Raw genomic sequence first — 27555 nt, 5'->3', positions numbered from 1 at the left:
ACCACAATGTGGATTTGGAGAAAAAAGCACAATGATCTCTACATAGCACTTTAATTCCCAAATTGGCAACGCCAGGTTACAATGCAAGAGACAAAATATTTTATCTTGCATTGAAATATTAGATTCTTTCGACAAACACGATTTAATATTGATTTTTATTTAAAAATTCAAAGATATCTTTCTACCATATTACTAAATACATGTGACCGCAGAATAAAGACTTCTGAGGCAAATCTTCTATACTTCATCTTGCATTAATTAGTTAAAATCAGAGGGGCTTTATAATACGACAACACAGCGTATATATCATACAATTTAATATAAAAAGGGTATAACTTGTTTTTGAAGCATATCATTGCCTTCTTTTCATATCGTGGCAAAATGTTTTCCTTAATATTTGCTGCTTTTCATGCAAGAGCACACCGATTTGGAAATGGAAAAGCAACATTTGGTAAGATTCTCCGTCGTGCTTGCCCTTGTACACGGTCGAGCAAACATTCCCAGCTGTTGTGTATACGGAATATTACAATGAAGGCTCACAAACGGATGAGAAGGAATTTTATGAAAGAAACGGGCTTTCCATTCTCATTCTTTTCCCCAACAATACATCATTCTGACAACCGCAAACACCCTGTTCCCCACCACGTTAACATCCAAATGGCTAACACACCATGTTACAGAGTTAGTCAAAAAGGCAACCCTCTCGGTGCTACGACCATTCCATTTAATTGTTGTTGTTCTCCTTTCTCTCAGAATTCGTACCCAACTCCTTTGTTTTTCTCTCATTTTTTAATAATATCCTCTCTTCTCAGCTACCATACTTTTGCTTATTTACAGAAGGGGGGCGGGAGACGGTCTCACTTCGTCACAGCGCTCCCGCTAGGATCGCATTGGAGAAGCCTGACTATCGAGGGGTCCTGTTTCGCACCCTTGATGAATTCAGCCAGGGAAAGTTTGCCGTCCAGGTTCTCGTCCATCTGTCGGAAGATCTTGTCCGTCCTCTTCTCGGGCGTCGACTCGTCCTCGGGCATCTTCATCACCGTGCCGACCATCTTGTAGATCGCCTGGATGTGGTGGGTTGGGATTGTGGATAGAGGCGGGATAGAGGGAGAAGGGGCGGAGGGGGAGGGTCGGTCATGAAAGAGGGGTATTGGTAGGAGAGTAAGTAAAAATGGAGAAAATGTGGGAGACAAAAAAAAGGAAAGAAAGAGGAAAATCATATTATATTAATCCATCTCTACTTCAAATTGAACTGCTACCATTGCTTTACCCCAATATATGCAACTCTTTGGACTTACCCTTTCCCTAATATTGGCACTTTTGGAATGCAAAATATGGTCTTTGATGAGTCTTACCGGTATACACATATCATGTCTTGAGATTCATTTGGCGCTGTTTAGACTACACGATGAGGGCGTCTTCTTGCTTCTTTTCTAGTTCAACAAAACTACCACTACCACTACCACTACCACTACAACTCTAAAACACATCTACAAGTACCACTACCCATACCACCATCTCTTCAACTACCACTACCCACTACACCTATCTATACAACTACATCTACAACCACTACACTAACCTAAACTACTACCTATTTGATTATCACTTCCACTACCTTGACAACTTCCTTTACCACTATCCCTACCACTTTAACTTGCATTTCCCTACCACTACCACTATCGCTACTACTACCACTACAACTACCACACAACTATAATGCCTTTATCAATTCAATACTACCATCTCTACCACTACAAGTGCAACTACATGAATGTTATTTTCACCACTACCACTACCTATATTGCTACCACTACTCTACACCTGCCTCTGCTACTAACATTACTACCACCCCTACCACGCCCACTACCAATCGTATCATACCTGTACAATTTCTAGCATCTCTTGTCTTGATATATATCCGTTGCCGTCCAAGTCGTACATACTGAAGGCCCATTTCAGTTTCTCCTCCAACTTCCCTCGCGACGTGACGCTCAGTGCACAGATGAATTCACGGAAGTCGATCGTGCCGTCGCTGTTTGAGTCGAATGTGCGGAATACATGCTCTGCAAACTTTGACGCATCGCCGTAAGGGAAAAAGTTGCCGTATATCTTCTTGAATTCTTCCACGGTTAGGTGTCCACTAGGACAATCTGGGAGGAGGAATGAAGGAAAAGCAAGAAAGTAAAGTTAATTCTTGAATACACTTTAAAGAGAAGGTTGAGTTCTGGGAAGAGGTGACAATAATTTGTGAGCGTTATCATTGTTATTATGTAAGTGGGGAAGGACATCAGAGAAAATCAAAAATGAGTCCCGATTTTTATGCTAAATGTTTGTGTAGTTCCATATACATATTTCTGTGTACAGTGCTTGTAACTTTACAAAGACTGGGCCAAATTTCTTATCATTTTGATGATTCCAGAACCTGGCAGTACACACTGTTTCTTTCACAATGCAATCGCATGACCATAACTCAACTTTATCTTTAACTTGGTAAAAACAATCAAAAAATCTGAAGCACTCCCAAATTTTGTGGAAGTCTCCAGCTCTTGTGTTAACCATGTCATTGGGATGTTTGTTTTCGAGACTTGCTGGCCACAAATTTAGACACTGTGAAAATGAGCTGGCAACGCAACTGCAAACATTAATTGTAAGTATCCTGTGTCTATTATTGCAACACCAAAAAAAGACCAACAAAATTATTGAATCCCTGTCAACTACCAAAATATCTGTACATGACAATATTGGCTTCAACAGCACCTGCAATGAAAGCCTACATATAGCTTAATCAGTAGTGATTTAGTGTTCAGACATTTCAACAGCGATAGCATTCACTCTAAAGTCCCCCCCCCCCCCCCCCACCACATAATTGGGCTTTCAATATAATTAGAAAGGAAAATTGTTAAAGTGCATGTACCTCATTTTTTGCAAATTCCATGGCTTGCATTTATAAATAAAACATTTTCATTTGAAAGGCTAAACAATAAGTGCTCGGTTTTTTTAATGAAAATTACGAAGTCTACATGAAATGTATTTAACAATTCTATTATCTTTTTGTTTTTTTCCTTTCATATGTGTACAAAAAATAAAAATTCTGCATCCTCTTTCTCTGAAAGATAGATAGAGAAAGAGAGAGAGAGAGAGAGAGAGAGAGAGAAAGTGAGAGATAGAGAGATTGATTTTTTTTTTTCTATTATCTTTTTTTCCCCTTCATATATGTAAAAAGAAAAAAAAAATCCAGCTATCGTTTTCCCCCTGAAAGATAGATAGATAGAGATAGAGAGAGAGAGAGAGAGAGAGATAGAGATAGAGATAGAGATAGAGATAGAGATAGAGATAAATAGAGAGAGAGAGAGAGAGAGAGAGAGAGAGAGAGGGAGAGAGAGAGAGAGAGACCAACTTAACCACTCTCCAACTTTATTATCTTTTTTTCCCCTTTCATATACTGTATGTAAAAAGAAAAAAAATCCAGCTATCGTTTTCCCCCTGAAAGATAAAGATAGAGAGAGAGATAGAGATAGAGATAGAGATAGAGATAGAGATAAATAGAGAGAGAGAGAGAGAGGGAGAGAGAGAGAGAGAGAGACCAACTTAATCACTCTCCAACGTGTGTAGGGCAAGGCCCCTTTAATTATTCTCATGTACGATCCAATTAAAACATGGCGAGGGACATGTCCCTCTGCCGACGCAGCCCTTGCAGAGATGCCAACCCAATTTATTATCTATTAATCAAAACAATCACGGAAGGTCGCAAATATGTCCCGTCATTATTACCGACATCTTGCCAACGGGAGAGAGAGAGACAGCACTGCTGTTATATTAGCTTTCAACGAGGCGCTATGTTGTCCCTCATAATGGCCGACAGAACCTTAATTGGATTTTGTTTGGTATTGCAGTCAAAATAGCAGCATTGTAATGTGAAGAAAATGAAAATCGGTGAAATGGGTTTTTCAGTTGAGCTGAGAATTAATTTTTCCATTGAGATCAGGAATGTCTGTCCCTTTTACGACGCCAAGCACATTGCCTGGAAATACTTGCAATAAACTTCATGTGCTTTGGAATTCTATCAAGCGACTAGAAATCGTAATGTACATGTACACAAATTAGTTGTAATGGAATCTATGCCTACATCTTTGTGTTTGTACAGATAGATAGATAAGATAGATAGATAGAGAGAGAGAGAGAGAGGGGGGGGGGTGAGAGTAAGAAGAGGACAGCAATAAAGAGCGCGAGAAGGAGAGAGAGAGAGAGAGAGAGAAGAGGAATGAAAGAGACGGTGCTATTTGTATAGATGGCGACAGAGTCTAGCAACACAACAATGTGGGATGCTATTTTAAGATGTACGTACATGTACTATTCTAGCACCAATTTCTACTGCCAACAGCTCCTACAATGTATGAACATTGGATTTATCAGTACGAGCCTATAATGTGTTTACTTACATGTATATGTACATGTTGGTCTATGAGTATGACTCTATTTGCATGCTATTTTAAAACCTCATAACCCTGATTAATAATGAAAGATTTGTGTACCAGGTATGTTCAAGATTTCTTAATTAAAAAATTGCATAACAAAAAAATATGAGGGAGGCAAATTTGGGCACGTATACATGAATATGATTCATATTCAACATGATTAAATTTAGCTTTAAACGAGATATAGGGCCTGCATGTTCATGTATGTCAGTATGTACTCTAGATAACATATGAATTATGAAATATGTGTAATGGATATTTCATTAAAAAATAATCCTTTAATTGGTATAAAAACTGATAAAAATGTTTTGGGCTTTGATTATCTGTTAACTGATTTGCCATGACAAGTAAAAATAGATATAAAATCCACTAACAATACATGGTTTAATATTAAATGATTATAACAATAATAATATTAGGGTCTTGTCCATGTATAGCGCATACAGTATACATATCACATTATAACCTCTCTATGCGCTTCCAAAGAGCTTTGGAATTTATTCCATTGTACTTGCACATGTACTTGCACATGCACATGTACATGTATGTACATTCACATTCCTGTATCAATATGAATACAGTTTTGATAGATGGACGATGACATCACTTCCTATAACAATTTCCCTGAAATGAAACCTCTAGCACTGTAGCAGGAAAACGGCTTGAAACCTGTGGTTTCCCCATGGCCGCTAGAATATTTTATGTCTTCATGTTGTTTGTTGAGAGGCGGAAAGGCAATAGGGACTTTTAGATGTGCACGTCGACATAGTGGACTGCTACTTGTGATGTCATTTTAAAGGGATCGTTTAACAATGTTAAATCTGAGATACACAGCCCTACGTGTTATCAGTGTCTGTGATATGGTGTAATATTGAAGCCCTAAAAATTGCGCTTAAAAATGATCAAGAAGTGTCTCAAAAAAGTAAAAATCTTTGAGTGACCGGTTTTACCATACTCGTTTCCCCCAATAGACTGTAGTGTTACGAAAACCGTCAGGCGAACGGTTTTCAAAATTTGTAATTCCAATCATAAATATCTTGATAATCAGACAGGCGATCGGCTTGTAAAAGTAATGGGGTTCCTGACTGACCTAAAGGTTTATAATTATCATTGCATCATGAGCTAAATCCAGAATTTTGTTTCAGAATCTGAGACAAAGTTACCGGATCCCTTTAAGGCAGAACGTCACACGTAGCAGTCCACTATGTCGACGTGCAAATCTAAAAGTCCTTATTAACTTTGTGTTAACTACATTGAAACCTGTATATAAAGACCACTAAAGGGAAACATGAGAAGTGGTCTTTATAGGCAGGTGGTCTTTGTGTACAAGTTCCCGTATTACAAGTTTGAACGAGAAACCATACTCAAAGGAAACCAACAAAAATGAGGTCTTTAAAGACAGACAGTCTTTCTATACAGGTGGTCGCTAAAGCAGGTTTGACTGACATAATACAGTCAAACCTGTCTACAGCGACTGCCCAAGGGAAACACAAAAAGTGGTCTTTGTTAGACAGGTTCCTTTAGTACATGTGTCAATGAGGAACCATTTACAAGGGAAACAAAAAATGTGCTTGTTGTAGACAGGTGGTCACTAAAGCATGTTTGACTGTAGTTGAGTTCTGGTCGGTGTGGAATCTATCAGAAAAGGTTGATCATCTAGTATATAAGTATTCGTGTGTATTGCAAGGTTCTGGAACCATCAAAATGATAAGAAATTTGGCCAAATCTTGGCAAAGTTACAAGCACTATACACAGAATGATGTATATGGGACTACACAAACACACAACGAAAAAATCCTACCCGGATTTTTACGATGTTTCATGTCATATTTAGAATATGAAGGCATTTGAAGAGCCATGCTTTTCAGGGAACATGTTTAATCTGATGTTCTTCCATCCTTGCATTATAACAATGATAACGCTCACAAATTATATTTTACCCCTTCCCAGAACTGAACCTTCTCTTTAATAGCCTTTTGGCTCTTATCGGTATGTGATGTTCTCGTGTGCAAGGGAACGCATAATATAAAGGTCTTTGACTGAATTTTGCCCTTCGCGGTATTCTGTGTCCCCTTCAGCTAAGCCATCAATCACATGTGACCTTGGTCCCTATATCAAGTTCATTGGGTCTCTAATGGATGCACTCAATACTGCATTAGTAGAGAGGGTTGGGAGGGGGAGGGAGAGGGTTGGGAGAGGGTTGGGAGAGGGTTGGGAGAGGGAAGGGGGAGGGGGGCAGGGTCCTACAAGAATTTTTTTCACCACTTGCCCTGTCGGGCAAGTGGGTTTTCAATTTACTTGCCCAAACAATATTTCCACTTGCCCAAAACTTTAAAGCGAAAAAGGACTCGAGGTTAAAGCATTTATTATCTCGTAATGATAAGTTAGTGTTTTAGATAGCAAATTAATGCACATACATGTACAGTGTAACTGTACTGAATAATAATATGTCAAAGAAAATGGTCAACAAAGGATGGTTGAAGGTTTAAAAAACGCATTTTATTGATTCTCCATAAATAATCAGATTCACATGAATCTCGGCAAGGTAGAATGGTTCAAGCAGGTTTAAGTTTTTAATATTCAGTCATGTATATCATGCCAAAATTTGTAAATTCTTACTAAATAATAATATTGAAGATATTTTACGATAAATCTCGGATAAGTATGCGAAAACTAGACTAAACAACGTCGCTAAAACCATGAAAACAAAACAACAACGGCTTATATTCTGAGGGTCTCGATACTATTATCAAAATGACTCGCTCGGTCGGATCTCGAGACCGCAGTAATAAATTGAAAACGAGACAAAAACATTCATCTGATTTATATGAGCAGCGAGTTTTAAATAATATGTTCACAATCATTAACAGTCATTATGAATAAATATCAAACATTTGACTTTTTGTACTTACTAGAAAATCCCTGTTGTTTATTCCATTCCGATTCGCACGTGTTCATTTCCCTAGAATAATGACGTCATATTTGGCGTGATTCAACCAATCGGCAATCAGAGAATAGCAAAGGCCTGTCGGTGCGGCCTGCAGAGCTAGAGAGAGAGAGCGCGAATAAGCTCGCAGCTGGTACGATCGCGCTAGCTGTCTCTAGCTAGCTCACGGCCGGCCGTGCGTGGAGGCGGAGCGGCATTCATGGCTTGAAGTGTCACTGTTACATGCGCGCTGAGCTAGCTGAGCTGGCTAGCTGTCTGTGAAGTTTTTTCGAAATCGGAACGATCGCTTTTTTGCTTCTGGATTTTGACGACGGGTAAGAAGTTGACGGGTGAATGGTAGAGTTCTTGGACACTAGGAAATTACTGTAAAAGTATCACTTGCCCGAATCGGGCAAGTGATAATTTGATTTACTTGCCCGACGGCTCAATTTGGTTGCCCCGGGACGTCGGGCAAGCGGGTTTGTCGCGCCCTGGGGGGGGGGTGTCTAGGTCCCTATATCAAGTTCATTGGGTCTCTAATGGATGCACTCAATACTGCATTAGTAGAGAGGGTTGGGAGGGGGAGGGAGAGGGTTGGGAGAGGGAAGGGGGGGGGGGGGGGGGTGTCTAGGTCCCTATATCAAGTTCATTGGGTCTCTAATGGATGCACTCAATACTGCATTAGTAGAGAGGGTTGGGAGGGGGAGGGAGAGGGTTGGGAGAGGGAAGGGGGAGGGGGGGGGGGGGGTGTCTAGGTCCCTATATCAAGTTCATTGGGTCTCTAATGGATGCACTCAATACTGCATTAGTAGAGAGGGTTGGGAGGGGGAGGGAGAGGGTTGGGAGAGGGAAGGGGGAGGGAGGGAGGGAGGGGGGGGGGGGGGTGTCTAGGTCTCTACATCAAGTTCATTGGGTCTCCAATGGGATGCACTCAATACTGCATTAGTAGAGAGGGTTGGGAGGGGGAGGGAGAGGGTTGGGAGAGAGAAGGGGGAGGGAGGGGGGGGGGGGGTGTCTAGGTCTCTATCAAGTTCACTGGGTCTCTAATGGGATGCACTCAATACTGCATTAGTAGAGAGGGTTGGGAGGGGGAGGGAGATGAGAGACAGAGACAGGGATAGAGACACAGAGAGAGAGAGAGAGAGAAAGAGATAGGGAGGGGGGAGGGAGGGGGGATGAAGGTGGAGAGAGATGGGAGAGGACGGGGGAGGACAAGAAAGGCTGAAGGAGAACAAAGATAAAGAGATAGAGGGTATGAGATAGAGTATTTAGAAGACATAAAGATGGAGAGGAGAAAGAGATGGAGAAATGAGGCACACGAGGAAGGGAGGAAGGAAAAATAAGGGATGGGAGAAAGGAGAAAGGAAAAATAAGGGATGGGAGAAAAGAGAAAGGAAAAATAAGGGATGGGAGAAAAGAGAAAGGAAAAATAAGGGATGGGAGAAAAGAGAAAGGAAAAATAAGGGATGGGAGAAAGGAGAAAGGAAAAATAAGGGATGGGAGAAAGGAGAAAGGAAAAATAAGGGATGGGAGAAAGGAGAAAGGAAAAATAAGGGATGGGAGAAAAGAGAAAGGAAAAATAAGGGATGGGAGAAAAGAGAGGCAGAGGGAGAAAATAATGGAGAAAGAGGTTAGAGAGAAGGAGTGGAAGAGAGAGTGGGAGAGAGAGAGAGTGGGAGAGAGAAAGAAGGTGGGAGAGAGAGAGAGAAAGAGAGAGAGTGGGAGAGAGAGGGACAGGGTCAGGTAGACGAAAAGAGGTATGCACTCACAGAAAATTAAATAAAGTTCATGATGATTACGGCGGTTAAAACCTCCACTCCAATTCACCTACATACTGCAGATTCTGGGCCAGCGAGAGGGAAAATATGTGGTCAAATTCCACCCACTTTGGATAGGTCGAGTCTACATTATTTGAAGAAATGCCTTTTTCTGTTTTCAGTTCATTCAAACCACAGATTTCGAATTGTTTTTATGCAATGAAGGAAAGTGGGTTCTATGACACGGGCTTTGGCGACAATCGCTATTCACACTAAATTTCCTACGACTGAATCGCTTCTACATGGACTTCAATCTTGTACTAAATGCAATATCTACATGTAACACTATCCTAAACCCTAGCCGAATCTAAAACCTAACTGCAACTCTAACCCTTACCCTAACCATATATTTTGACAACATATAACCAAGAGCAAATGTCGGCAGAGCAAAGGTCAGGTCATCACGCAGCACATTAATTACATTTAAAATTAATTAAAAAATTGGTCAGAACTAAAACTTTCCACAAATGAACTAGCCCATAATAGCCACAGACTCATACCAAAAGATAGCCATATAAATAATTTCATCTGTTGTTATTTCTTGTTTAAAGTCTCTAAATGTCCCGTACGTCACAATCCAAATAGCTTGGACCTGCCCTTTAACGCGCCTTATTAGAAATAGAGATGATTTCACTGATTTGGCATGACAAACAAATTCAAAAACATTTGTATTGCAAATCACTCTGCTTTTTTTTTTTTGGGGGGGGGGGGGTCATAAAAAATATACACACCTGTGACAAAAATTTGGGGGAGATTAACATTCAGGTCATCACGTTTGATCCTTACCTTTAAGAAAGCCCTTGTACCATTCTTGTAACTCATGCTCGTTGAATTCTGTGTTCTCCCTCAAATCGGTCAGCATCTCGGGCCTCAGTTTGCTGTTCTGTTTCCCCATCTTCCTCTAATCCGCTGCCGTTCTGTCACTCCCAAGAATCGCGTCCCCCTCCGCCTATCCGTCTCCCCCTCCTCGTCTGTGTGCTGCCTCCTGTCTACACCTACTGCCCTCGCTTGTTGGGATTGTGTCAGTGCGGCTGGCAAAATGGACTCTCACGGGTGGGCTGCTCTCTAGTAACCTATAGCGTCCGATGTTTTCTTCCAAGAGAGCTGGTAAAATTATCTAAAGAGGAAATTAAATATTTAAAATAAGAACAAAACCAACAACACAAAAATATTGGAAAGCGATACAGAAAACTTTCATTGGTTGGGGATAATGATACAATGTAGTTTTTGATGCTTCTACCAACCTTGAATTTTGTTGCATAAGCTTTCGTCCACTAAGCATTAAGCCGACACTAAACAGGGACTCTGAGTACCTATTGTCACCTACATGTATCTTTGCTAAGCAGAAAAACATTTGTAAACTTGATGGTTGCAAGGCTAATCTTGTAGACGACAAAAACTAAATCATTGTCAGTAATGACAAATTTCTAGAGTTAAATAATATGGTCATAATAAAACTCTCTCTCTCTCTCTCTCTCTCTCTCTCTCTAATCAACACTAACTAACATACAGTGACCTTGTTCACCGATGATTCCAATTTTTGGGTGCCAGTCAAAAAATCTAATCACTTCCTGTGACATACATGTACATGTATATGTACACTGTACGTGCAACCACAACGTGTCCACAATTTGATCAGCTCTTACGCCACATACATGCAACTTCAAATGAAAACTACCAGTACTACCCCTACAGTGGCGGATCCAGGCCCCCCCCCCCCCCCCAGGCCAAATGTTGAAATCAGCCCCAAATTTGCCAAAAATGGACTGACAAACAGGGACGTGCCCCCCCCCCCTGGCAAAAAAAAGAGATAAGTACGCACTCCCCCCCCCCCCCACTCACTCACTGAGTGAATTTGCAACCGGCACGATTTTAAAATATTCGGGAGCAAAAAAAATGTGCTCTCCCCCCCCCCCCCCTGCTTATTCAGCGGCTGGCTGACTGAGTCGTTGCTATTTTGGAGGGGACCAAAAAAATATACACATGTCCTCTTACCCCCCGTGTGCCCCCCCCCCATCCCCCCCGGGAAGAAATTCCTGTGGATCCGCCCCTGCCCTAATCATTTTTTTCCCAATTACGTTCATAAGACTGATTTAGCGGGAGACAGTCACAAGAGCCACACCGCCACCGGTAATGGCGCAGACATGGCTAATTGTACACATAGAAACAGGTGGGCTGGGTTATTAATATCATTTTTTTCTTTCCGGCAAGGCTGCCTTAGGCTGACGTAACGAGGACCAGCGAGGGCTTCCCATCAAAGATTCCTCCAATAAACAGCTTGTTTAGACTAGAGAAAATTTATGACAATTTTTTGTAAGAACTGTCATACAAACCACCATCGCATAGCAAAAGGGGTGAATTACAGACTAGATAAGATATATCATTAAAAGAAATGGTGTAAAGAAACCAGTTTCGAAGAGGTCATGGAAGGGTCAATATACATGTAGCAATTTTAAAAAATTGAAAGCTGGCCAATCATAATAATAATATTTCTGCTCATATAGCGCTTAATACATCGGCAATGTCTGAGTTTCTAAGCGTTTTACATTATTACCCCGTCATCGGATTCTGGCTTGCCCGCACACAATGTATGCACTTTCTCCACTTCCTGGGGAGCAATCTAGCAAGAGCTACATGTACTACATACATGTAGGCTCAAATTGCTATTAAGCATACTACATTGGCTTTTGCATCCTACCGGGCACCAATTTAACACCTGGGTGGAGAGTGGCAAATGTAGATCATTCATCAGTGCATTCTCGCTACAAGCCCTACCCACTTTGATTTTCATATGATACAACATTCATACTACGCGTACAACAGGACCCTCACTCTTTATTGAGTGTTCGTTTGAAATGACGCTCAAATGTGCGTTTTGTATTCAAAACAACGTTTTGTTGTACAATATTTTGTTATATATCTGTTCAGGCTGGAAGAAAAGCATGTAATTACTTTATCATAACATGTAGCTGTATATATTAGCAATACAATGAATTCTGGTAGTCTGAATGAGGGCAGACATCTTCATTCCTGTATCATCTTCAAACGCCAAGTGCATCTGCGCTGCTGATACCAATGATTTCTGGAGAGATGAGGATAAATTCATCTTCTCCTGTTCTCTCCCGGATGTTCCCTGACAACAGGGATTTGATTTTGAATCCCAGCGATATGAATGCTCGCCACTCATGTAAAACCACGTGATTTTACATTTTACACGCTCAACGGGGAGGGGGGGGGGGGTTTGCAAATTGAAATTTTTTTGAGGATCAAAAAAAAAAAAAAAAAAAGTGCTCACTACCCCCCTCCCCTCCCCCCCCCCCCCCCCCCCCCCAACTGAGCGAATTTTTGGCCGCCGTGTTTTTCAAATGTTCAGGAGCAAAACCCCCCCCCCCCCCCCCCCCCCCCCCCACTGAGCGACTTTTCGGCCGGCGCGATTTTCAAATTTTCGGGAGCAAAAAAATAAAAAGTTGGGCCCCCTCCCCTGAGAAATCCTGGATCCGCGCCTGTGGCCAGGGAACAGAGTGTTTTTCCCTGAGCCCGAGCATCAACTATGCTCATCTTTATCTTCTAATAACACTGGTTGACAAGCTTACCGATATCTGATAACAGTGACTGACATATCTATCATTGATCTCTCCTCACCCAGAATGATCTTTGAACATACAAATTTTGATATCACTGATAATGTGGATTAACCTTTGTTCAAATATGATATGGGAACACTCCTAATAGAGAGTATGTATTTACAGAAAAAAATGCTGGAGCAGTTCAATTTCCTACAGCTTATAACACAAAGATCTGATGTACAATGTACAGAGTGTGTCCCCAAGGGATCTTTTGGTGCACCGCTCTTGTTCTCCATACACATGTACAGTACATGGTAGATCCAATCACACCAAACCACTTAGTCAACTCATCAAGAGCAACAATGCTGGCTGACATCCAACTCTTCATCTCCTTCCCTCCATCTGATGTTCAAATTTTGATCAGATTCTGACGACATTTTGATATCCATCATCAAGCGCCTGGGAGAATATGAGGTTGAATCAATGCTATAGGTGGATGACACATAACAATCTAAACCTCAAAGGAGGGAAATGAGTTTATGAATTTACATCCTGGAAAGCTTATTATAAATCTGTGATGGTCAGATCAGCTCTACGAATAAATCCCAGAATCTCGGTGTTGCCATCGATTCCAACATGACACTAAATGATCATGTACATGTATCTTAAACAACTAAAGCCATCAGATTCCAACTCCGCAACCTGTCGCACATCCAAAGATTCCTGACACGTAAGGCTACTAAAACCATGGCTCATTCTCTCCTAATCTCTTCGCACTTGGACTTTTGCAATTTTCTTCTGATACATCTTCCTGACTACAGTACCAGCTGCAATGCCATCAATGACTTCAAATCTCAGTGTCCAGACTTAATTGTAGCACTCACCAAAGGTACAGCTCACATCTCACCCATCCTTCAGCGCATCATCTTCAAAATCATTCTTCTCATCTTTCAAACTTTTCATTACACTACACCCTCATACAGTATCCATGCAGGACTTACATAGGCCTACATGTACATTGTAATACACCTCTATGAACAACCACATCAACTCCACTCAGCTTACACCCAGCTCCTTTGAGTCCCATGCCCCCAGAATTTCTGAGGAAGGCGGTTATTTTCAAGTTCTGATCCTGAACTGGGGAACACACCCCCTCCTCACCTCCGAAATGAAACAACGTATTCACAATTCAAATCTCGGTTTTAAATAAAGTTTCAGTTCCCAACATCACATGTCATTATAAGGCTTTACTTACATCGTGTGTGAACAAGGCTTTAGTAAGGAGGTTTAACCTTGCCACATGTAAACAGAGCTTGAGGAAAGAGAAATACCAAACCTTGCTTATAAACTATTCAGATACATAACCAAAGAGTATCTCTTTGGTATAACGAAACCCCTCATAGCATACCAGCCTTTTTTGTTCTCTTTGTTTGAAGTTATCATGGAAAGAGGGGTCCTTCAATAATTCATTACATTTCTGAATACTTGCCTTGGTCTGTAGGATGCATGCATGAAAGCTACAGTACATGTGTATTCTATGGTCGTATGGAAATGTAGAAGCCCTGAGGTACACACAACATCTACCTCATAAAAACATCTCAACTTGTTTAAAGGTACTATGTCCCATTTGCAGGCCAAAAAAATGAAAACGTTAAATTCCAACTGCATTTGAAAGATAATACTAATTTAGAACTTCCCTAAAAAAGGTGGGGCTTGAAAATGTCTTCAAGTGGGAAAATAATGACTATTAGTTGTCAAATCGACTTTAGGGCTATAGAGCCCAAAAGTAATAATCTTGATTTTCAGACAATTGTACCGAATGGTCATACGTTTTATGCTGCGCAAAGGTTCAATCAGTTTAATCTTGGCCATCACAAGAAGTGGGTTATTGATGTAGACAAATGCTCATGTACCCTTTACAACTCTTTTCATGTATGTTATTACCAAAGAAGAAAAAAAGCCAGTCAGTCACTCAATAGTGTCTGACAGTGAAGTCTAGCAAGTAAACGGGTTTCCTTGCATAATTTGAATATGAGGACACTGCTAACGTTTAAATTTCACAGATAGGACATACATGACATATTCATAATTCCTGCAAAGTTATACAGCATTTGAGGTTGGCTGCAAAAGGGACACAGTACCTTTAACTGTACCCCAAAATCTTGTTTTGAAGGTACATGTACTTGCAATAACTTTTTCGGATGAGGATAGGAAGATAGTGTCTTATAATAATTGTAGCTGATAATAATAATTTGTGAACATTTGTAATGTGCCAACGTAATGAGGTCAACACATGCAGGGTACGTAAAAGTCGCAACGGGAAACAAGACAAGCGAGAGAAATTGTGTACATGTAGATCGCAATCGCTAGTGAGGGCCGGTGCGCGCGTCCTCGGTCTAACAAGATGAAAACTAAAATCAAAACCATTTGAGTGTTTCTTTTTAAATCAGATATATTTTCACATCTTTGATGCTATGTTTTGATTGTGTGATTGTATGCTAAATATGAACACTTATTGACAAGTGGGCTCAGGGCAATTTAACATTAACACTTTGAAAAAGAATAGATAGAAATATAGTACATACTAGACTGTACACACAGTTTCTGTTCTTATTTCTGACAATGATTGAAACTACATGATATTTCTGAACACTTGGGTGTATCTAAATCAAAACCCTTTTGAAACTCTCTAAGTTTGTTTTATCCAAGTTTTTTAAAGAGTTGCTTAAACAAGCTACCGGTATACATTGTATATTCCTACATGTACATACAGTTTGAACATGTGTATTTAACATATGTAGCTAAATCCTCAAACTGCAGCAAAAGGTCCTACTTACTGGAGAGTGTCGAGCTGTATAAAGGAATGAAAAAAATTAATTTCAATCTTTATTACCATGGCCTAAAGTCGGTGAAGCAATATCTTTTTGTATCAATACAAGAAAATCACCTCATACAAACTACAAAGCCTATTGATTAATGTCTGTACAATATATCAATTTATGATTTGAAAACAGAGTGGCCATATCCGTTATGTATGAATCCAAATAGCTTTACCACACAAGTGCAATAAAAAAGCAAATAAAACTAGGAAGTAAGCTAATTACATTTATGAGGAAATACTTAATATTGCAATATGATAAAATTTGGCCTTGGATATGACAGTAACCCCCTGTCCACACACAACATTTTCCATGATTAGGCGTGATTAGCTATACCGTTTTGCGATAGTTTTTTCATGCTCACTAACGATACGTCGTATAACGAAACTAGTCTAACGAAACGCAGGTTTGGGCATCGTTTCGAACTAGAACTCAATAAAGAATCACGTCTAATCACGGAAAATGTTGTGTGTGGACAGGGGGAGTTTAACTAGTGTAACTAACTGGGCGGGGCTTAACGTGACCTCGAGCGAAAGGAGACCAGACCTCTCATTTCCGCTTCCATTTCATGACCGCAGTAGCAAACTGTGCACCTATATGACATTTCGCTGTAGAGTTTCAGGATTACATTCTTCTGTGTGTGGACATCCTGGAATTTATACGATGATTATTTATACGACGTTTCGTTATAGAGTTTCGGGATAAATTGTTTTGTGTGTGGATACGCTGTAATACCTGTAGCCATTTGTAATCCCTGGCTGATTTGTTTTATTTCTTTGTTGGGGGATTGGGGGGGGGGGGGGGGGCTACAACTGCGCCTGCATTAAAAAACCTAAGTGGCATACATGTACCTTGATTTCGTAGCCCAACTGGTGCCCTTTAAATTAATAATAGAATTGAGATTATAACATATTAACAGATAGCCCTTGGAGTTGACACATTTTTCATTGGAATAAGTGGCACAGTTTCGGGGGGGGGGGGGGGGGGTTAGCACCGGACCCAAACTTAAACCCAACACAACACTCAAACCCAACCCAACACTCAAACTATGCCCTTTTTTTACTCCCCTTACAAATTCTGAATCTGTACATAATATAAAATATCGCATGCTCCGGCTTTCAATATAACAAAATATGTGAACCGACAAATTAAGAATTTCCTGAGTGATGTTATACTTCACTGCTGACGAAAGAATGACAAAAGGTCGAAATATTATGACACAAGGGGAATTCTGAATGTGGGGGTGAATAGATACATAAATGTACATGTTCATGTATATTCTATTGAACAACAAAATACAAACAAATTTGCAAAATCTGGAGAAACATGAAGGCCTATTTGCAATCTAATACAGGGAAAAAATTATTTAAAACATTTCGGGCTACTTTTCAAGCTTGCTGAAAATAACACTCTTTAATTTTGTTTGCATTGAGCTCTATGCAAATTTTTTGGGGCTCTTTTATGCTTTCGGGGGCTCTTTTTGGCATTTCGGGGGCTATTTTGCCCTGAGCCCCCGTGTATTTTTTCCCTGATCTAATACCTTGCTCCCTTGGAGTCAGTTGGGCCCTCTTGATCAAGTTGATGAAATTCAGGCTGCCTTTGCGTGACGCCAAGACAATGTAAACAGTGAAGACACTCAAGACAGGTGCACAGTCTAATTCACTTTTGAACACATTATGCATGTACGTGTTATATTGCATGCTTGTGGATATATAACAAATTGTTGAGGGTCACAAAACCTTATCAGCCGATAGGACAGTCACACCCGTACTGTAGAGAAGTCACCGAGGTACCCTACGCTATCAATAATTTCTCCAATATGTCATTCAATTCAACCCTAGTGATTCTTTGTTAATTTGCAATTTACAATACATTTCATTATTGAATATAATTCATCTAGTAAATCTTTCCACTTCGACAATTCACTTGCCATAGACAATTCCCTAGTACATGTACATATACAATTTAGTGAAAACAAGTGCTTATCCTCCCACACTGTAAGCAAAGATAGTTGATTTTCTCACATTCCGTTGTTTTTCACAACGAAAAAAAAAAATAAAAAAAATATCCACCCCTTGGAATGTGTGGGTTTTTTAAACGGTAGAAATTTCAAAGATTCTTGCATCATAAATTATGCCTGGCTTGCCCACTCTCGAAACATCAGTGAATGATTAAATTTTTTCTTCTGTTGCGCGACTCTCCTCGCTTCTGTGCGATCGCATACTGTATATGCAACAAGTCTGTATGCGCACTTCTCACTAAAATAATGGAATGAATAAACATCAATGGCTTTTTCCAGAGGTGTAAATGGCGTTCAGGCTGTGTAAGACCCCGTTCTCATTCACTTCGTTGGAGCGGTCTAACTAAGACCCGTTCCTCAGGAGCAGTTCTTAGGCGAGTGAGAACGGTCAAAGTGGTCCAGGGAGTGGACTTCTGGACCGCTCCAGAAGACCACCTCGGGAGGTGGTCTTGAGGAACGGGTCTTATTAAGAGCGGTTTGGACCGCTCTAACGTGCAATGTGAACGGAAGTGTACTTTGACCGGAAGTGAGCTAGTGACGTTCCGCGCGAAACATGTAGTACGGTACATACGGTTTGTATTCCGCGCGCGAAAAATTGACCTGCTGACCTGAGCTGCCATAGCAACATGACCACTTTGACTCGTGGAGCGGTTTGAGCCATAAAAAACTGCTCGGAGTGTGAATGCTCGAAAACCGTTCCTCAAGACCCGTTCATCTGGAACGGTCTAACTAAGACCACTTTCAAAGTGAGTGAGAACAGGGTCTAAGTGGGCCTACAGTAGACCCATTTACTGCTCTATTTACAACAATTCTTATTTGTTTACCAGTCAAGCGTGCCATATTTTGCAAACAAATTTGCAGTAAACAGAATGTGTGTGGGTTTATAATTCAATGAGGAGAAAGGAAGAGTGGAGTGGAGAGAGAGAGAGAGAGAGAGAGAGATGACCAACTAATCTCCGCGCCGTCACCACTTATAACATGTTATGTATCTACAAATTAGCAATGCTTTTCAGGTAAAACTAAAAGTACATGTAGGTACATAAATGAAGGGTTGATATTTGCATTTTGAAAACTTTTACAAGGAATACTTTTCATATAATTTTTTTTCAATTACTACATTTTGATCTGGAAATGGGACAGAAGTTGAGGTTCTTGCACAAGCTGTTTGGGGCTGCGATCACAACTTTACGCTTAGAAAGGTGTCGGAGGGATATATGGGCACTTATGCCAAGAAGTTACCAGTAACTTCTTGCTTATGCTAGGCCTCGGAACAACACATGTACAGGTGTACATGAATATGTGGTACATATGTAGTATGTACATGTACATGTATATGCATAAGTTGTATTTCTACAACGAATGCACAAGTGAAAGAATACGTAAGTCAACGTATTTCACTCAGTCCCATCACGTATCATGTATTTAAAGGTACATGAATAGAAAAATATAATATTGCAGTACTATAGTACTACATATACATGTAGCACAGAACCAGTAGAATTCAATTTTGACTGCTCGTAAATCATACATGGTCAAAATCGGCAAATCGTTCATGCGGTATAGTGATGGAATCATTCAACACATTTGGCATATCAATTCTGCTTCTCGTCTCAAAAATGGCTTTCATTAGTAATCTCTGTGTTTGGAATTGTGGTCACTATTTATAAATGTGGTTGCCTCCAATCACTGTGAGTATAATGACACAACAACTGTTGCCTGTTCTGACTACTGTATTATTACAGTATCGTCTTTCATACTCTGACTGGAAAAAAAACACAGTGGACATGATAGAAAAATTAATAGAAGGAAGATTAATTTGTATCTCCTTTAAAAAAGATTATCTCCTAGAAACGGTACTATAAAAAAATTATAATCCAAGTAATAATAATAATAACAATATTTAGTAATAACAATAATAGTATATAATAATTACTAGGTCTAACTAATTACTTACTAGTCTACTAAAAACAACATCAACAGCAACATTACTACTACGACTGCTACTACTACTACTACTTCTACAACTATTACTACTTCTACTAATTATGACAAAAATAACTAAATTTCATAAAATTACATGCTACATACCTTTGCTCAACTTAAATGAAACAGGATACAGACCTGTACGTTAAACAGACATAGACCCTACATACATGTACATTTATTACAAATGTAACATACAGCCTCTCTTGAAATAGGTCTAGCCTATAGCCAATATTAATAACTGATCTGAGCAAAATCAAATCAGATAGTACAGCTTTTAAACACACCTCTCTTTAGCCTCGCGACATGCAGTCAATTACTCAGAATCAAGTCCTACGTTGACGTCAAGTTCGTACGATAGCAGCTCCCGAACATACATGCAGGTATGCTCAATTCAATATCCTCTCTACAGTACATATATTCCAAGAGTAACGACCTGTCAAGAAAATCCTCGAGCTCTGCCGAATAACAATAATACACTCCAAAAACACACTGTATATATTCAGCAGCCGATAAAAATCCCCAATTTAAAGCTTAGGCTGATAGAATGTTGCCTGTAGAAAATAAGCAGTGGGCTGTGAAAAATTAATGCAGTGTTTACAAACGATAAAAGCAGTATACTATAGTCACCAATTTAGGTAATCCACTGGACTGTAAGACACAAGTGAGAGTGTTATTTCCCTATGCTTGGCTGTACCCCTGCACAATATATTGGTTGCTTGAATGCACGTGTAGTGTGCTGATAATAAAACCCGAGCGTTCACATACATGTACATGCGAAACAGGAGTGTGTATTTGTGTGTACGAGTTCAGAAGCCCTATATCTGTGTGTTGAAGTAGCCCCCTTGCATGTATTTCAATGCGACCCCTTCTGTGTGTGCCTACATGTGTGCGCTTAGTGAAGCGAAAAGTCATACTGTCATAATGACTGTATATATTCCAGTATTTACTTGTAGAGCGCATTAATTAAGTAGGGCCGGAAGGTAATAAAATGGGGTTATTTCTCATAAAAAAACAAACTGCAGATTGCGCAAGTTATGTAAATATAGCTACACGTAATGGCGCGTAAAAGGGGACAGATTTAATTATTTCTCATTTCATTTCTAATATAGTCAGGGTTTTCAATTAGAATACCTACACTTCTTTCTCATTAATTCTTCAAAATAACAATACTATTTTCTTACTTGTCAAGAGAACTTGTTTTGAAATGAAAAACAATATAATTCATTGGCTGCCTGCAACTTGCAATGAGGCTGAAGAGTCATGGGTGTGTATAGTGTTAATTGCATGCAGCAGTCTTTTTACGTGCATCTGACAATAGGTAAATCAATGCTCATAAAATATGCATCGTTGACTAATTAATGCTGTAATAATACTCAAGCTTTTGTAATTGATAGTCTTACACTTGTGTAGTCTGCAAAAACAGACTCAAATTCAAAATTTGATTTGTAAACAAAACACACCGAATCTTTTGATGGTGCCTATTCTAGCTTCCAGATAGCTTTATCATATAAACCTAATTCTGGCAAGTAAAAATAGAATGATAGAGACATGTAGAATACAGGGCCTTTAGAATAATAATAATGGTTTCTTTAGTAAAAAATATGCTTCGCAGGAGGGGGGGGGGCATGCAGAATTGAACAATATTTTTACAAAAGTACATGATCAATGAAAAAAAATCACTATAGAATCATAATCATACTATATATATGCAATTGTAAATTATTCATGGGTGTAGTACCAAGGAATACATGTGAGTTTACTGCCTTGCAAATTCAGACCCTGCGAACGTTTCATGTTTACAATTGATTCGGGTCTGTGACTGCAACTACACAAGAGAAGAATGATTGACACCACACTCAGAAGTCAAAAAGGTGGCAATAGGCATGTTTACACTGCAGACAAAATAATTTGAAAAACTTTCTACACTACTGGAAAAACCCATCAAAAAACGTTGGTGTTTAATAATTCTGTGTTTATGATGAGTTGTCATTGCTACTCTTGTAGATGGACGTAGCTGGAGATAGAATCCCTTTACTTGCTCGCCTTTCATTTCAAGCCATGACCAGCTCCACTTGTTTTGTATTTCTTTATTCCCTCTTCAATCTCCTCCACATCCCCTTCTTCTTCTCTCTTGCTTTACTTCCAATAGACCTGATGCATGAAAAGGTGATTATAGAGAATGCCCTGCTCTACTACAACATTATACACTGCCTGAACTGTTACCGTGTCCGGCGCACATTCAGCTGAGAAAATAACGTAGCGCGTATGATCTGAACAGTGATACACAGACCTGCTAAAAGAAAACGTACATGTACATGTACTGTACGTAATAGACGTAGGCTGACACGCTCACATGAAAGTAAACAGGGAAAGAGAGAAAAAAGGGATCGGAGAGAGAGAGAAAGGCAGAGATTTTTTTTATTTTTCCTGGAACCATTTCTATTCTGAAGAAAAATCCGGAAAAAAAGAAAAGTCTGCATACCTGATTGAAAAGAGTCTGCAAAAGCCCAATTACAAACATAAGATGAATTACACACCAGACAGTCTACCGCATACATATACGTGGTTCAAGTCCACAACTATGTAAAATATCATTATAATTATTAATTTCCAAATGTCTTCCTTATGTACCGGTACTGCGTCATGAATTACAGATACAAACTGTGTACATGCAGTGTATAGACAGTTTAGAACAAACAAAAATTCACAGACACATGGATCTTATCTGCCCCCTCCCGACAGATAATTTTTGCGCTTGACCGTCGCATCACCCCTCAAATTAAATTCATTTCCCCGTAGAGCGAATCCTCAGTGACTCTTCTCCGAATGCATTCCCCGTTACCCGGCCCTTAATTACCGCCTGGCAATTACGACCATATGCATTTCACGGATGCCTGGCATTCCGATGCGGATGAATAACTGTCCGGTCATTTCCGTGTACCTTTCTTCAAAGATGGGTAGTTCATGCAGGGCGAATCAAAGATTGCATTAATCCTATTCTAAGTAATCTACTTGGTGAGACACAAAGGTGTATTAATAGCCGATGGGTTGGTGGAAAAGGCATTTAAAGATAAAGTTGAGTTCTGGTCACGCGATTGCATTGTGAAAGAAATGGTGTGGAATCGATCAGAAAAGGTTGATCATCTAGCAGTACTGCAAGGTTCTGGAATCATCAAAATGATAAGAAATTTGGCCCAGTCTTGGTAAGTTACAAGCACTGTACAAAGAAATATTAATATGGGACTACAATGCATAAAAATATGTCCTTACTTTTATGACGTTACATGCCATATTTAGAATATTAAGGCATTTGAAGAGCCTTGCTTTTCAGGGAACATTTTTTATCTAATGTTCTTCCACACTTGCATAATAACAATGATAATGCTCACAAATTATTTTTGAACTCTTCCCAGAACTCAACCTTCTCTTTAAGTCAATCAAAGACATTTGAACCAAGAGGTCTATGAGATGTATATTGCAGACTACTGTTTTGTCTTCTAGAATACTACTTATTCTATTCTCAGAAATCTGTCTGGCAGAGGTATTCTCAAAAGTGTTGGGAGCCCCAAATACGCCAAAAATTTGATGGCAAAATTTCACTTTAATTGTTTCATAATGTGAAAGAGGATGTCATTTGAATAAGACACACTTCTGCAAAGATTTCCCCCCCCCAAAAAAAAAAAATGTGTTCGAAGACAAATATTGATCAAAGAATACATAATTTGGGTTTTCTGTTGTACGCAGAAAACATGAACTTTTCTCTTTTCTCTTTTCTCCTGAAAATCCTTGCAGAAATGACTTTTAAATGACATCCTCTTTCACATAATGATACAATTTAAATGCAATTTTGCCATCAAAATTTTGGGGCTCCCACAGAGGGGCTTTAATAACCAATAGGAATACCGAAAGGGCGTAACTCCTTTATTACCGGTATATAAAAGCACACTTTTATTTGGTTCACGCTTATTATCCTACTGAGGAAGCTATCAAGCGGAAACACAATGGCATTGTAATAGCTGATAGGAATGTTGAGAGGGCATAACTACTTCAAAGGTGTTCACTAGACAGTTATAGGTTGCGTTTATCTAGCAAATTTTTGCTAGAATCAGGTTTCTCAAACGTCTTTCAGGCAAATTTAGAAGTAGATAAACGCAAAGCCTTTTTCAAACGTCTTTAGATATGGGCATATCTAAAGACGCAAAAAGGTGAGGTTTGAATGTGACATACAGCCAGAATCACGTTTCTGAGAGATCGATAAACGCAAAGCTGTTTTGAACCTCACATACAAATATGACCACCCAGGTGTTGTGTACAAGCATACGTGTGAAGTTGACCTCCGGGAAACTGTCTGCTTCCCGGGTCAAAACAGCTGGGCAGACACAAGGCCTTTATTTTGAATCGTGAAGGGTCGATAAACGCGACATCCCGCAAATCACGATCGTATAGTGGGGTACGATAGTGGGGTTCGATAGTGGGGTACGATATGTACATATCTAGTGGCAAGCCTAGATAAACGCGCTCATAGATACACATCAATAGATACTTGACACACACAGAGTCTTCACAGCCAGGGCATTTACTCCTACACTTCACAGCGATGTAACTCCCATCAGGCCCGCCCCCGCCCCCCCCCCCCCCCCCTCCATGCGTGTTCCCAAAATGTCTGGTAAAGGGCTACTTTTCACGCACCAAAGTCCGGCTCGTAATACACAAAAATCGGCCTGCATCGACTTTACACACCAAACTTAGGGGGGGGGGGTCCTCTCCAAGGGAGGGAACATGCATACGCGTACCCTAAATAACACTGAGTGAGGGGGGGGGGGGTGTCTGTTCAGAGCAAGAAAGCCCAGAAGGTAAATAAATCCTATATGTTTCACAGAGACATAAAACACCTTTCAGGCTCTCAATAGTCAACAGATAAAAAGTAAATATTTTAATTTGTTTCTTTTGAATACAGCAATCAAACTAATTATCCTACATGTATTCACAGAATCTTCATCTGTCAGGGCGAGACAAAAAGGAATCTTCATTTTGAGAAGTGCTCTTGTCCTTATCAGCTCATCAATCAATGTTTTGATAGGTGGTCAGGCCCATTAATGTTCCTTATATTTATACAGTGCGTCCTAGAAAAAACGAACCGAGAATTATCGATGTTTTATCATATCTTAATCAAAATTATAATTAATAAATGACACATATTTGTAAAGCTTAGATCCTCTTCTTTCATGTGATGCAATTCATATGATGCATATTTCTTTTGTCTTCTGTGTGCATGGCTGATCGTCAACAAAACGGGAAAATTACTTTTTGATTTCCTCTCTTAAAATTGTTTTTAATCACTCATGCGTGAAATATGCATCATATGAGTTGCATCAAATGAAAGAGGAGGATCTAAGCTTTACAAATATGTGTCATTTATCAATTATAATTGTGATTAAGTTATGATGAAACATCAATAATTCTCGGTTTCGTTTTTTCTGGGACACACTGTATCCCTTTTAGCAACACCAGCTGGCCCCTATAATATTGTCGAGTGTAGCAACTCAATCAAACACTGTTGCTATCATGAATCAAACTCATCAATTTAGAGTATTGACCGGTTGGCAAACCCTGTCAAATAGCCTGCACAATATATCTACACCATTCTGTAAAACATTCTGTAAAACATGGTGGCGTACATGGGAAATGTCCTGTCAGATATTAATACAGATTTTAAAATCGAAACAATATTTTCAATTTCTCTTTTACTTATTTTTTTCTTGGTGATTTCCATTGTCCAAATTTATATGCCAGCATACATGTAATCTGAAGGCACTAGACACATCAAACTATTGACTTGTGTTTGAAGTAGTGCTTGAACAGCTTTGTCATTAGGAGCACCACTGGAGCTGAGTGTCTGTGGGGGGGGGGGGGGGGGGGGGGGGGGGGGGGGTTACAGTACACCCCTTTTTAATATATTCTGTAAGCAATTTCTGGATTTTAACAGCGTCATTAGCACATCAGATATGTATAGAGTTTAAAAATAAACATTTTGGAGTAAAACTCCCCCCCCAAAAAAAAAAAAAAAAAAAAAAAAAAAAAAATAAGAAAAAGAAAAGAAAAATGAAAAATGAAAAATGAAAATTGAAAAAATGAAAAAAATGAAAAAAATGGAGAAAAAAATGAAGACATAGAGTGCACATGCATATTTAATATACAATATGTGTTCTTTTTACTACCGTACTTGTAAAATCTTTGGCACACTTGACAAAATTGGTACAACGTGCCTCCCCCCTCACCTAAAATGATCATTGCCCCCCTGCTATTCAATGATATAATACACATCCTTTTATAACTCTAACATCTAGACGCTGATATGGAAGTTTGTACACGTATCAAAACCATCTCATCTTGACTGCGCTAGATTTCAATGTCTTCAAACTGTAGTTGCGCAAGTAAAAACATTGAAGCTATCATTGTTACACTTTCAAAACAGAAGAAGAAAAACAAAATCAAAAAATTCATGAACCCACACCGGGTACAGATGAAGAAATCAAAATTGTCCTGTCAGGCTGTCAGCTTGTCATAACAGTGGTAACACGATTCCAAGTGCGTCGGGCTACGACTGAAACCTGAGCTGGCTACGAAATGTCAGCCGGCGTTTCTGATATCCCCGTCCCCCTCTGGACGTGAGACTACCGTTACATCGGAGATGCGTCGCCCATTACGCAGTCATCGACACAGCCCCGGCATCGCTAATGAAAACGATTGGGTAACTCTGGCTTTGAACGCACGCTGCATTGCCATTTCATTTCATTTTTTCGCCCGTGGGTTCTTTTCTTTCCAGCACGACATGGGTATCTTGTCTTTAATAGCTAACTGGAAATAATTGTTTATGAGAGTGAGTTTCAGGTTTACATGACGAGGCAATATTTGTCTAGAAGCATTAGTAACGCGTCGTTCTTTTTTCCCAAGATAGCAATAACTTGGAATAATAATCCACTCTGGGCAAAACCGTCCCATGTGGAACCGATAGAATTTTTATTCTAAAAAATGATAAAAATAAATCTTGCCCTTTCCATTAAAACTTTCAATGTTTTCTCTAACATCCAAGAAAACAAAAAACAAAAACAACAACAAAACAAATCCATATTTTCAAGACCATATCAAAATATTTAATGCTCACTTACATATGCTGTTTTAAGCCATAGCTAGCAATAACAAAAGCATAATGATGTACTCTGGTATTAAAGCATAATCCATTAATTTCTGTATCTCCAAAAACACAGAAAAAAGAAGGTGCAGGTCCTTTGTTTCACCACCGACACCACAAAGGCACAAAGTAAATCAAAAAGACTGCCGCCGCACAACATACCATATGTCAACAAACCATAAGGCCAATAAAAAGAAGAAAAAAAAATCATGTTTAGAGTCCCCGTCTGCTTTCATTGAGGCCGCCTGCTACTTTTTTTCTCCTTTGTAACATGTAAAACATACTGCTAAAAGGATCTTTTCTGATTAAAAAAAACAAAAAAAACATAAATGCTGGCGGCCATCTTGAAAAAAAGCCTGACTGATTGAATGTCAAGGCAAATATACAGAGCGGTCATATTGAAAGAAAAAATAGGGCCTCCTCCTTCATATTTTTCAAAAAGGCAAGGACGCTAAACATGTTTTTGTTTTTGGAATGGCCTAAAGAGATATAGAGTAACATTTATCAACACTCATTCTCTTCAGAGCACGTCTGGCTGTCAACAGATGATACACACATATATTATATGTGTCTTTTGATTGAGAGCTGACTTACCTAACTGTCATACGATGCTGGGAGTACGGTTCCCAAATTCCCACTTTCTTCTGTGTCCAAACAAATATTATTCCAAGATTATTATTCCAAGAAAATC

General features: G+C 39.5%; 1 protein-coding gene across 3 annotated transcripts; it reads right to left on the bottom strand.

Moving 5' to 3' along the window:
* Positions 1–727: 727 nt before the first annotated feature.
* On the bottom strand, positions 728–27555 carry LOC577811 (hippocalcin-like protein 1). Of its 3 annotated transcripts, none has more exons than XM_030982868.1 (4): positions 27459–27555; positions 10008–10338; positions 1885–2153; positions 728–1064 (listed from the first exon to the last, which is right to left on the bottom strand). In XM_030982868.1, the coding sequence occupies exons 2-4, from the start codon at positions 10114–10116 to the stop codon at positions 858–860; spliced, it is 585 nt and encodes a 194-aa protein (XP_030838728.1). In that variant the 5' UTR covers positions 10117–10338; positions 27459–27555; the 3' UTR covers positions 728–857. The 3 variants fall into 3 exon arrangements, with proteins under 3 accessions (XP_030838728.1, XP_030838730.1, XP_030838729.1); XM_030982870.1 differs by lacking the exon at positions 27459–27555 and adding an exon at positions 20300–20399; XM_030982869.1 differs by lacking the exon at positions 27459–27555 and adding an exon at positions 19957–20280.

The sequence above is a fragment of the Strongylocentrotus purpuratus genome, unplaced genomic scaffold, assembly GCF_000002235.5.
Source record: "Strongylocentrotus purpuratus isolate Spur 01 unplaced genomic scaffold, Spur_5.0 spur5_scaffold_13, whole genome shotgun sequence".
NCBI lineage: Eukaryota > Metazoa > Echinodermata > Echinoidea > Camarodonta > Strongylocentrotidae > Strongylocentrotus > Strongylocentrotus purpuratus.
Note: the sequence above shows the minus strand (reverse complement) of the source record. Positions and strands in the feature narration are given on the sequence as shown.